The sequence below is a fragment of the Eucalyptus grandis genome, chromosome 4 (assembly GCF_016545825.1).
Source record: "Eucalyptus grandis isolate ANBG69807.140 chromosome 4, ASM1654582v1, whole genome shotgun sequence".
NCBI classification, from domain to species: Eukaryota; Viridiplantae; Streptophyta; class Magnoliopsida; order Myrtales; family Myrtaceae; genus Eucalyptus; species Eucalyptus grandis.
The window spans coordinates 26,994,896-27,008,396 of record NC_052615.1 but is presented as its reverse complement, the minus strand read 5'-3'; the positions used below and the strand labels follow the sequence as shown (position 1 = coordinate 27,008,396).

Sequence of the window (13,501 nt, the reverse complement as noted above, 5' to 3'; positions counted from 1 at the left end):
AGGGGGATACGTCGATATGAACCATAAACATGCAAGGCCCAAAACGTGCGCCGATACTCAAGATTTTGCCTCCATGGTAGGTTTCTAACCGCATAGGCATCTTCTCCCGAGGAATCGTTTGAATACCTGATATGGGGGGCTCCCAAAGACCCCAGCAGCTCCAAAAACCAGTGGGACATGCAGCGGAAAACCTCAAAAGGCGGTTCTGAAAATGCCCTTCTACAATGGAAATCTTGAGAATCCACTGGAGCAATCACCCAACCGATGTTCATGTCAATCAGGTAGGAGAGCAGATCTAAGATTCAGCTGCGTGCAGCTAGACAAGAATAAAGGAAAATCCTTCAAATCTTTCGAGGTGGAGGGCAATCTCGCTGCAAAGGAGCTGGGCTCGCGATAATGACTATAAAGCGCAGTTTAGGTGCATTATCCAGTTTAAGGTATACTGACTCACAAATTGGCCCAGTGCACAATACAAGTCAGGTGCAGATTAGTGGAAAGAGGGGGTGTTTGGAATTTGAGTAAATTGACCTACAATTCGAAGAAATGGAGGGAATGCAAATCACTAGAAGGAAAGGCTCGATGGTTCTCAATCAAGCTCCTAACTGCTCAAGGACTACAAATCAGCCTAAGACGAAAGAGGGATCACGTCTCTATGAAAGCCAGAAGAAAGAGTGCGGCAAAACAGGTGTAAAGGAACTTTCGCCACCAGCTTAGATGCATTGACCGAAGCAGTGTTTTCGCTGCTTTTTGTGTATTCAGTTCATAATCTAGCACTAGCTCCGATGAGGTTTCATTGAAGACGACCAAATGACAATGAACATCAACCAGCACCGACGCTTAGGCTTCAAGATTTTGATTTCATAAATAATAGATGAAAGTACAGACTGCGCTTCACTCATGGGTGAGAATTAAAAAGTAAGAATCTAAGTCATCTAAACGAGAAATGTTCCGGTAAATCGGAAATCAATATCAGAAAATGCCTGCACCATATGACTTGGTGATAGAACAGCCTCAGCATTCTTCAAGAATGAATTCTGTAGCAAAATTTCAACGAGAAGCACTGAACATAGCTCTGCTAATGATACCAGTGGCCTCAATATAGCGTTCCACACACCTAGAAATGCAACTACTTTCGCTTCCACTCAAACTTGATCCCGGCTTAGTAATGCATTTTTCAAAGCACTTTCCACGAACAGTCTGCACAAAAACATGAAAGCAAAAAATGTAAATCATGAGAAGAACACAAAGCAGAGATACAATTGCAATAGCAAAATTGGTGGCAACATATACAAGCACTAGGACAAAGTCACACACATTCAAGTACTAATTCATCACACATGAAGCTTCCATTATGACCAATAGAAACTCACATCCACTGATCAACTCAATATTTCAAACAAGAACCACGCATCGGTCTGACATGTTCTCACCACCAGTAAATCATGAGCATTCTAAGATGGAACTTTTGAGTGCATGGCACTTTATATGTTACATGTTCTATCTGCCTCCTTCCCCAAGTTAAAGATTCTTTGATGGTCAATTCTTAAAACAAGTACATCATAAGACCATGATTTTCCTTCTTTCGATGTTTAGAATTTAAATCATTCTTCCTCCATAAGTGAGGTCCATCCACTTTTAGGTTCATCCTATCGTTGGAAATATTCTTCCTACTACCATTTGCGTGAACCAAGTGCCAAGAGACAGAATGCAACTTTTTAGGAGTAGAGAGTGTTTGGTATTTAGGTTCATCCTATCATTGGAAATATTCTTCCTATTACCATTTGCGTGAACCAAGTGCCAAGAGACAGAATGCAACTTTTTTAGGAGTAGAGAGTGTTTGGCTTTTAGGTTCATCCTATCATTGGAAATATTCTTCCTATTACCATTTGCGTGAACCAAGTGCCAAGAGACAGAATGCAACTTTTTTAGGAGTAGAGTGTTTGGTGTAACTTCTTTGTAGTAAGTACAGATGTGCTTCAACTTATATGAACTGTTTAACAACACCCTGCAGCTACAGTGTTAACACAACTATTTTTAGAATGCACTAGTCCTGTTTCAAGGTGCTATAATTTAAGAAATGTGTTTCCAAACACTCAGTACTGCAATGATTACAGCCACACCAAACTAATCTAAGTGCACACTTGATTTCAAAACACATTCAAATATGTAATTCCTCAACAAAGCACAATACCCCTGCTGAACTTGCACTACGCTCCTCCAGTGCAAGTCCTGAAGAAGATAATCCCAAGCTAGTTCTAGGAACTTCAATTACTTTATATAATCATGACAATATATGGACATGTAACTAATTCAAATGTAAAACATTTTCCTAAAAGGTAATTCACACTTGAAAACAACAACTAAATGTTGTAAAAGTAACCGTTTGACTAAATTTCAAAACAACCAGAGCATACCGACATCTACACTGTGAACACATAGAAATAAAACCAAATAAGATTCAACAGCCTTGGAGGATTAGACATTCCACCAGTTATACAGAGTTTAAGGAAATTTAGTGTGGATTTCAATCCATCTGATCTTAACATGAACTATAGATCTGAGAGTGTAGCTGAATAAACCCGTTGGTACCATGCACACAAAAGTCACAAGCTCTTACAGAAACATGAGCAAATGGGGTAGCCAGAGCACACAGAGAACTCTGAAGACCATATGTGTGTATTCCACATAAAATTCAGATTCAGAAGCTCGTCATCTTGACTTCGATTCCATTTACCCAGCCATGTCTAGAGAGCATATGAAGGAAGAGACAATAAAGTTCTGAAAAATCCCTTTTCAAAACAACTACGTAACTCTGCTCGAGCTAAGCAACTAACAGCAGAAACTACATTCTGTCCGCAATGTCCACTGGACTCCAAGCATTACCAAGCATAGACAGGTTAAGGCCAACCACCCACAACACAGCAGTAAGTACAGAACAGTATGCACGTACCCGTGGGTGGGTAATCGACAGTTAAAGCGGCAGAGATAAAAGCCAACAATGAGGCTCCGCCTGTATCTTACAAAAAATGAAACAGAAGAAAAATATTTTTACCGTTCAATTGTTTAGACACAAATTGTTGCCAACATTGAAAACACATTTCTTTGACTAACTATTTTAAGCGATACGAGCGTTAATTCTTAAGAAAATATTTTTCAAACCATTCATTTTCCATGAAACAAGCTGAGCCCGAGACCTAACAAAACCAGGCAATCAAAGGGCAATTACGATAACTTTCAAATTCACACCTCTTCCTCTATCTTTACTTTGCAACCAAGCACCTTATTTTCTCTGGGGGGTGCAAGTTTAACAAACTCCAAAGGAAATTACACAGACGTGTTACATCGATATCCGCCAAGCGAAGCTCGATTGAGACAATGGGATCAAACGTTCGAACGGAGTCCTCCCGTCACCGGGATGGAAATCTCGAGATACAAAACCCAGCTCCTTCACCGACAAACCGAAGCTATAGGTAAACCAATATGCGGACGATGGAATGAAGCGAACGAACGCATGCAGAGACAAGTACTCATGAAGTACATCGAGCGACATCATAGCAACTAGAGCGCAAAGGAATTCAACCCCAGGGGGAACAAAAATCAACGCCAATTAGTGCACACAAAGAGATCGACCTCAAGGAACTCCTCGGCGTAAGCTTGCGCGAGCTGGGTCTTGAGCTGGTCCATGAAGTCTTCCGTCGAGAATTGGGAAGACGAGGAGCCGCTGGAGGGCGACGAAAACGAGTCCATCTCTCTCTCTCTCTCTCTCTCTTCTTCAGCTGGTTTGCAAAGGAAGAAACTTGGAAAACCTACAGGACCCACTGATAAACCTAATAATTTCCCACGGCACAGCGGGTTGCGGGTCGGTGTCGGAAACGGGCCGGTCAATCCACCCGACCCAGTTGGACTTTTGGATTTGGGCCTGTGGATCAATAGACGGGCCTAAAACAAGTCTATTGATCCACAGGCCTGGGCTAGGACTGCCCATTGACCCGAAAAACTTCACTAATTTTCTTCCGGAGAAAAGTGATCCTGAGTTTCTATGGGATAGGGTCCAAAAGGAAGCAGCTCGGCGAGGCCCGTCCATCGCGCTTCGATTTCCGGTGTGTACGGGACGGAGCGGCCTCGTCATAGTCAAGGTCGTGATCGGCGGCTCTACGTGTGAAAGCATATTCGAGCTATGCTCCAAATCGAGTTAATCATTTTCCACACGATAAAATCGTATCACTTGACAGCTTTTACTTTATAAGTCGGAATGGTGATAAACGTTTACATTCATGTATGGTTCGGCACGTCTGAGTAAATTTATAAGTTTGACTTTAACCTAAAGACAGAAAGGAGCGAATGCCGCAAATGGGCGATCAAGGATACCTTTCATGTCCTAAAAGCTTCAATCGCCCGACCCAGCAACCACGTCCATTGCCGAAACAAATGAAAGGATCCGAGGGTTAGGTATCCTTCCAACTCACTTCCCTTTGGGGGTGCAAACCAGCATGTGCCTCTTTGACTGTTCATTTCTCTCAAACTATTCATCAACCTCTCTTTTTCTCCTTTTTATTCTCTCTCCTCTTTTTTATATTTTCTCTTAGGCACCCAAACCTAGGCTAAAACTCAGATGCGAACGAAAGCGACGTGTGTGCAGCCACGAAACGCATAAGGAGAAACCCAAACCAAAACAAAAGGAAGCTGATTATAAAAATGTACTCAGACCGATAACATGGGAAAATTAACCACACCCATCAATACAATTTAATAAAGGAAAAGAGACAAAAGGAGGAAGAGAGAGAGAGAGAGAGTCGTGGGGATAGTGGTCCTGATGGAGTGAAGAGGATTGCCTTTTGGATGGGAATGGGTCGAGAGGGAGAGGAGCGTGTGGTCCTGTGTCTAATACTAATAGCTACCCACGAGCTACTATTAAACACAAGCATCATCGATGCATCATCTCTCCATGGCAAACTCCACCCTCTTTTCTCTATTCTATTTCCCCTCCTTCTCTTTTGGCTTTGTTCGTTCTCCCCGGCTCTTTTTTACCTCGAAAGTCCTAAGCTAACGACAAAAGCTAGAGTAATCTATCCTCTGTGGCCGGCGGTGTAACTTGTAACGCACGTGGAGCGACGTCAATACCGCGCAAGAAGTCGCGGGGCTAGAGTCGCGACGAGAGAAATCGATCTCCCTTCCTCCCCTCCTCCCCTTTCACAACTCTCGAAAGGGAAGTGAATTATACCATGGTCGGCGAAGGACTCGATAGGTGTGATTTCAACTTGCTGTGAAATGCTGACCGAAATAGCAACTAACATGAGCAAAATGCAAAGAATTTGTGGGTTTTTTTTTTTTTTTGGGGGGGGCCAAAGAGCCAAAGATAATGAGAAAAGAGAGATGAATGGAGTTGGCCTCTAGAGATAGGGAGGGGTTAACCCTAGGTAATTGGCTAAGCTGCCTAAATAAGAGGAAGCAATCACTGCTTGGGTCGGCTTACTTGATTGGACTTATTCTATGTTGAAGTTAACTAAGAGCCTATTTGACACCGTCCATGTACAGCTATGCGATCCACCAGCTAATTTTGATAGTAAAAAAATACCCATTTGGGGTGATTTTGGTATCTAGTCAATTCAATTATTACCTCAGTGGCTTCATCCCTAATCGGACAAAGAATTAAATAGTCGATAAAACGGAACTTAAGTATATAAGGATATTCTTACACTGTCTTCCTTGTATAGCTAGAGCAAATCTAATATAGACCAACGAACCATCCAATGAATCGATTTATATAAAACTCGCCACACTTGCACACATGCATGTTGAGATTCTCCCTGTCGTCATCTTGGTTTTATAATAGTGGGGGAAAAGGGAGAGAATATAATAGCAGGCTAATCTAATTTGGAGCTTCGGGTATTGCTTAGCAACATGGTAGTTACTTGAGTAATTATTGAAGGTACGTATTAGAAAATGGGGTGAAAGAAGTTGGATGCCCTAGATAAAAAATTGAGTTGATGCCCAAAAGAAAAAAAAAAGATTGACAAATGCGCGGGAAAAATGAGGGGAAAAGAAAGAATTAAGCTTCTCATCTCTCTTTAACGTGAATAAGCAATATTAGTATTCCCTAAATAAAAGGAGAAAAATTGACAAAAAAATTGTAAAATAGCTCCCCCTAACTTCTTTTTTTTTTTGTGATTTTACCCCAAATGAAGCTTTTATATGAAATTATGAGAGAGAATTACCCCAGGAGAGAAGGGGGTGTTATAGAGTAGGTGTACATTGTGACAATAGGTGTTGAATTATTCCCAATAATTCATATTAATACAATGTACCGTACTAATTAATACACATGCATAGGGATTCACTTTCTATTATTAACCAAGTGGGCTACATAATTTATGAGGAGCATTTAAGCCTTATAATTACTACCTAGATATGAAAAAGGGACGGCGGAAATTAAAGGTCGGTTTTAATTTCAGGGACTAGTAGGACAGCCCTCAATTTTTTTCTAAAAAAGGTCAATTAATTATTCAAATAGTGTCTAACAATTTCTCTATAGGTATTAGTAATAATTATGATTGCCTTGTAGGCCAAAGATGGCCTAAGGGTAGCTTCTAATAGAGAACGACATATGGGGGCTGATTAGATTTGTAAAGGAGACTTTGTTCATGTACCGGAAATTTAAAAAAAAAAAAAAAAAGTATTGAGACACTAACTAGCAAAAACAACCAACTCTTATGTGCATATTGAATATTGAATTGGAGTTCACTTCAGATAATAAACTTCCAAAAATAACTCAACTGTCCATAAGTAAGCATAACAAATATGACAAATTTTAATTTTCAAACCAAATTGATCAGCTTTCCTTAATTCTTGCACCTCATTGGCTCAATCAACTAATATGAAATATAAATGCTCGTTTTGAATAGTTAGACGGACCACTTAACTATCATATATGCGGATTAATCAACTCATGATTTCCTTGAATTTGATCAGATTATGCTTTAGAACAATTAGTAAAAGTTGGGAGAGCAAGAAATTTAAACTCGAGATTTTTAAATTGGTTCTAAAACCTTATATTTTGAAGAAAAACGTGCAGGCCATACCCTTATTTTTAAAGACAATGTAGGGAATCATATTCATTGCAGTGACCAGGCACGTGTACTCAAAATCGAATGCCTTTGCAGGTGCAAAGTCTGAGAAACCATGCGCATTGGAAGGCTCAATTCAAGTGGGGGGCATCCCAGAGAGAGCGCAAGTTGTTCGGAAATTAGGGCCACCTTGCCTCTCGTCTCTTCCATAGTCAGAAGGCTCATAATTAGGATTATAAATTCTTAATTATGTTTACCCATGGACGATTCCCTTTGCTTGATTACTTCGATAAATTCAAACGTCACTGGCATCAGGAGAGGTGACGAGAGCAGCACTGCTCTACTCGAGATTGGTAATTAAGAACGATATATTAATCTTAAAATCAGCATTTATTTGCGCAACTATATTTGTTAAAGAAATTAGGGGTCTAAAATGGCCTTTGCTTAATCTTGAGAAATTGTCATTTTTTGGGGAAGGGAACTGATTTGAATTGTCTTCGCTGCGGTACATGTGCGTTGTGGGTAGGAGAAGCCGTTCGTGTTGTCGCCTTCTTATGTTATCATTTCTTAGGGAAATATCAAGTGTATAGCCTTGGTCGAGTGGAAGATTTGAGAAGTGAACATTGCGAATTCAGTCTAAGTCCAAGGCTCAACCTCCATGGCCGTCGAGACCTCTAGATTAGGAGGGTGACTGCTCCTCTTGATAGCTGCCAAGCTCGACTACATCTGAAGGTTAGGGCAACGGGACGACAGGCGGCTCCGTACTTTTGTATCAGTTTATGTTAGGGCTTCCATTGTGGGTGAGTTTAGAATAGTGAGTGGAGAAATCTTGAGAGAAAAATGACAATGTGAACCATGTGCATAAGTCGAAAATAACTAATGCCCGACATGATTAACTTGAAGATTTCTTACACAATTGAGAATGCAAATTGTAGATTTTAAGAGTTGGGGAGCTAAAATTAGTTTTGATGTGAAAATTTGAAAAAAAAAACAGAAATTTAAAAATTTGCTAAGTTCATCAATATGACAATTAATGGAAGCTTTATGACATGCGCTTTTAATCCGCCTAAGTAAATGACGACTTTAAAAGAGCTGGTGATTGACGAGTCGTTGGATATGATCCACCTAAACGACTTTAAGATAGCTAGTGATTGACAACAGACTACCAACGCCAAAAGTCTGATTTAATTTAATTAACATCAATTTGTATTCATTGAAATTTCCATGTGAAACCAATGTGCAGCCTATTGCTCCCTTGTTCTCAGCTTAGATATGTCCAATTGCTTCAAGCTAAAAGCTCAACTTCGGTCACCAGGTCCAAGAAGACTAGAGAAAGTTAGATCGGAAGCACGTGCCAATCTACGCAGCTTCTTCCACGATGCATGGTGAAATTTTAAGTGTAAATGGCAAATGAAGGATATAAAGAACCATAATAATCCATAATTTTAAGATCACGACCTATATATATGGCACGAATATTGACCTTAGCATGTACAAACATATGTGATTCATGTTACTCATGCTAATATCACTCTGCGAAATGTCAAGGAAGAGAGATTGGGCTGTCTCTTCATTGTGGGAGCATATATGATAAGGAGAATATAAGGGCCGTACAGTTTGGATGGAATTAAAATGGATATATTATATAGTCAGTGCACATAAGAAAACATTAAATGTGAGGAGACCTCTCCATCATGCGACTTCATAAGTTAGGTGATCATCATAAACTATTCGACCTCCCTTTTGAGTTCAACCCCTTAGGAAAGCAGGTAGGGGTGAGCAGCGGTCTAGGGTCGACCACTGGACCGACCTGGACCGGCCCAACCACCGCCGGTCTTGGTCCGGTTCCCAAGGGGCCCAGGTCGGTCCTTGGTCCTGAAATTCCGGGACCAACACCGTGCGGGTTGGTCCCGGTCCTAAGAGTTTTGGGTCGGTCCAACCCCGGACCAACCCCAGTATATTATATATAATTCTTTTATATATTCAAACCTAAGTAAAATGTACTTTATATTATATTATATTGACATGTTCTATCAATAACACTAATAGTACTTTCAATTTAAAACTTTTGTTGAGTATTAATTATGTGTCGTTTGTTTTGTTTTCGGTGTTTAGAAGTTCGAGTGAATTAACAAGATGTGAAGTTATATATTTATGGTTTATATTAAGTATTTTGAACTTTTTATGATTTAATTGTATTCTATTAATGAATTTCACCTGCACTTTGCTTTTTAATTTGTGTCAACTTGTAGAAGTTTTAAAGAATAAAGTAGTACTGCAGTTGCTACGGTGATTTGCTAGTCAAGTGGTGTGAAGCTCATTTTTTTGGTTGAGTGGACTCTACATGATCAAATGCTAGTCAAGTGGTGTGAAATTCATTTTTTGGTTGAGTGGATTCTACATGATCAAATGTAGGAAAACGCTTTTGCATATAGTGTTATGAATATTAAAGATAGATGATTACAAGAATTTTCCATCTTGTCCCATATCTCAATGAGCGGTTAGCGGTATGAAATTTCTATTATTGCGTCATCTTAAATTTGCTAAATATATATTGGTATTTATAGTTTAGTTGCATAACGCCGCATTTTCGATGGATGTGTCATTTGAATTTGTGGGTTTGTTTTTTTAGGGAGTATAAAAATTAAGACGAAAAAAATTATCGATCGGCCATGGGTTGACCCTGGAACCGGACCGAACCCATCGGGTCGGTCCGGTCCTTGGTCCTAAGCTCAATAGGGTCGGTCCTCGGTCCTAAAATTTGAGGACCGACACTGTACGGGTTGGTCCTAGGGTTAGGGGGTGGCCCGGACCAACCCGGACCATGCTCACCCCTAAAAGCAGGTGCCTGTGTTGCTACATATCAAATTAATTTCAAACTTTCCCCAAAGTTGAGGCACGCATTTGGGAATATAGCATCTTGTGACTTCTAATTGATTGGCCACCCATTCTTGTCAGTTCCATGTTTGATTTGGGACTCTGGGTTGATTGGACTGACTGGATCCAATCAAGGTTCGCTCATTTAATTTATATATATGGCCTTATTGACATTGCGAAGCTGCGGCGGGCCTCTTTATTAGCGTACTTTAATCCAAATGGAAATTGAGTACCGGCTTCAAAGGATATAGTTCTTATATGGGAAGTTAAACATACTTTCAAGAAAAATGAAATTGCCCAAAATTGAGTGGGTGGGCACCAAAGTGGACTGATGAAAGATTCTTTTGGTCAACGCAAAGAGTTTGTTAATCAAGACTTGCCTGATATCGATTTAACCCACGTTCAGATACATTAGTGAAAATAGAGCCTCGGGTTGAACAAAGGGAGACTTTTGTAATGGTGATAACGTGGGGGATATTGCAAGTGATTATATGCTTGGAGAGACGAAAAAGAGTTGAAGATAATTGAATTACTGTTTGATGGGACCCTGACAGAATTGGGCTTGGAAATTTGGGGGAAGTCTGGTTGGTCGAACATCTTCTTCTAATGACATCGTACCTGCTCGTTAAATATTATACTCTTTTGTCCCGATCATGTGGCTAGGTGAGACTGCAATATTGCCTCCGGCATCCTAAGATCCACGATACAAAATTGCATCAAGTCACATGGGAATATGATTTTATTTATAGCGATGGACTTTTCTGAAATGAATAACATGATGGGTGTATTTTCGTCCTACTCAAATAAGATCTATCAATCAGTTTCGATTGATCAAAAGAAAGCAGGATGTACCTTAGCTCTTTTTTCTTACGTGACAAATTTGATAATAGATTCATTGACTACTCGGAATTCATCCTAAATAAAGTAACGTGAAACTCGGATTCCACAACAGCTGTTCTCCTCCTAGGGTTAGCACGGTTAGTTGGAGTGTTAGCAAATTTCAAGGTAGGAAATTAGAGATCGCCTCTTAATTCCATCATGCAAGCTCTTCTGAATCAAGGTTACCTATAGAAATCAAAGGCTCAGACTTGAACGGTTGATGGCACTTATAGAGTCTACAAATTTATAGATTGTCGAGTGTCTATACCTTTACCCTTGAATTAGAGAAAGAAATTACAGTCTGTCGCACGAGAGTAAAGCTCCTGCTCAAGCCGAAAATAATAGTGTTTTTTCACTGAACCCTATTTGGCTTAGGGTAAATGCTACCAGATTATATAGGGGCATCAGAAAATGAGCACCACTCAACCATTATTTTGGGTAGGAGCACTCTTGGGATGGGACTAAACGGTCTCAAAGGTCTTTGATAATTAATCAATAGAAGTATAGCTTTGGCTGCATTTGCGGCTTCCCTAAGCTATAATTCGTAGAATCCCTAATAAGACGCCTAATTCAGTGGGAACTTTTGATAGTTTAGGGGGCCTTGGCATTATGAATGACTCCTGTTCCACTTAATTTCCTTAAAGAGAAGTAACTCAATAATTTATATAAAGAATCATCTGCGATTATAGTCGTTGTACAAAGTAATCAGTATGTACATTACCCTTGTTACCCTCACAAATAATTGACATTAGCTTACTTTCCACAAGTCATCAATGTTCTTTGAATATAAAATTAGAGAAACATTTATTTTAATTGAGTTAGTCAAATTCATTTATTTAGAAACATTTCCATCTGTAGTCAACCACGACTTCAAAAGTTTGTGGGTAACATCGCAATGCAAAAGGAAGGAAGAAAAAAAGACCATGGTACTTTTTCATGTTTTTGTAGAGATTAAGACCCAGATCTACATTTTAGGATTAATTTACTCTCTCTAAATAGTTGGCACATTAGTAACCTAATAATTGAAGGCCCAAATTTGGCAAGAGCGATCACTCATTTATTCTGATAATTTACCAATATGCACACCTTGGAATAGACCGCAACCCCATATTGTCACACATAGACGCGATCAATTTTAGTATAACTAGAATTACTCAAAATTCTTTTACCATGAAGCAAAGACATACAACATACGAGGCACACAGAAGAATTTGGAAGGGAATACGTACCACTAGTCATATATCTAGATTAGGGTTCGTGACAAGAATTATTTTCACACGAATTGAGCACAAGTGATGATGTTGAGGGAAAATCAAACAAGATACATCGTGCTTTTGAAGAGCAAAACCTAAGTTATCTTACCCAATGGTTCAACTTTTGAGACCGCTATTGATTAGCAGAAATGTGAATGCGTGCTAAATGGAAAGGGGAAATTTTTTCAAAAAATCATCCTCAATCCCTATACTCAGGCAACTTAAGAATTTCCAAAAATGTACAATTTATACCATGGAGTCTAGCTCTCTAATGGAAATATGATAAAAACCTACGAAAAACTAGAGGGTACATAATATAGTTTTCTTCTCGAGTAATTCTAGCATACGCTGGAGGAGTCAAAAAAATTTTTTACACAAGCGGTGTTATCAACCTTTAACTTGAGGGTTTAAGCAACCATTTTGTCACAAATCCCCAAATCAAAGGTGATTGAGACCAATCTTACCAGAAAAAAAAAAGGTGATTGAGACCATTTATGTAAAATTTTCTTTACATTAGTGGTGTATGACCTGATTTTCCCGCTCCTTACGTTCAAGCACATGGCATATATGGTCTTGAAATGACAATTTGCAAGGATTTGAAACTAAACAGTACAAAAGTGCAGCTAAGGGAAAAGTTAATGATGATTTTTCTACCCAAGCCAAATAAAGAGATGAACAATTTCTTCATTCTTCTTCTTTTTATTATATCGTACGGTATCTAAACTTTTGACTCTAACAGTCTTCACATAAATTGCACGTTAATTACACAGCGCATAGCAAATGAATTCCTCCCTTAAAAAAAAAAAAAAAAGCATTCCGTCCATTGAAATGCACTAAAATTTAATCAACAGTAAATTGTCAGTACGGCACAATATGTCACAGGTACCACAACCCCTCTTGTCCTAAACGCCAGACGTTTTTCTAAAATGTTCTCATACATTCCGAAGCATATCCCTTTCAATCTATGGAAAACTTCAGGGGAAAAGAAAAAGAAAAAAGAAAGAGCAGAACATTAATTCCAGTCTGATTTAGTGAGACCTTGTTTGCATCCGCAATTAGGGCGGGTACATACTGTCCATGCTCTAGCTCAACAAGAATTAAATTCTAGTGAGCAGTGATTGGTATTTTTCAACTGGCTCGCCTCCTATATAGGGGGTGACTAGAAGTACAATATGGGCTCTGGTGTTCATATGACAGCATGCTTCTGAATCTGCAGGGGACCTTAGGCTTTACAATCCAATTCATTCCTATCTGCTTCGTCACACACACACCCCCACAAGGGCAGAGAAATGGGGGTAAAAAAGGAAAAAGAAGAAAGAAGAAAATGGTCCTGCCTAAAATTCAAGAAAATAGAAAGTCAAAACCCTAACAGTACACCCCCAGTTAGATAACCAGAATTAGTACAACCAATTATTTATGGCAAATTAT

The 13,501-nt window shown here is 39.4% G+C and overlaps 1 protein-coding gene and 1 non-coding gene across 2 annotated transcripts; both read right to left on the bottom strand.

Moving 5' to 3' along the window:
• Window positions 1-808: 808 nt before the first annotated feature.
• On the bottom strand, window positions 809-3,797 carry LOC120292719 (mitochondrial import inner membrane translocase subunit Tim13-like). The gene is made up of 2 exons (XM_039311069.1): window positions 3,631-3,797; window positions 809-1,197 (listed from the first exon to the last, which is right to left on the bottom strand). Exons 1-2 carry the CDS (start codon window positions 3,745-3,747, stop codon window positions 1,048-1,050), a joined length of 267 nt encoding a protein of 88 aa, XP_039167003.1. The 5' UTR covers window positions 3,748-3,797; the 3' UTR covers window positions 809-1,047.
• On the bottom strand, window positions 2,645-2,719 carry LOC120293039. Its single transcript, XR_005550698.1, has one exon. It is a non-coding gene; the product is annotated as a small nucleolar RNA R160 (small nucleolar RNA).
• Window positions 3,798-13,501: the final 9,704 nt, after the last annotated feature.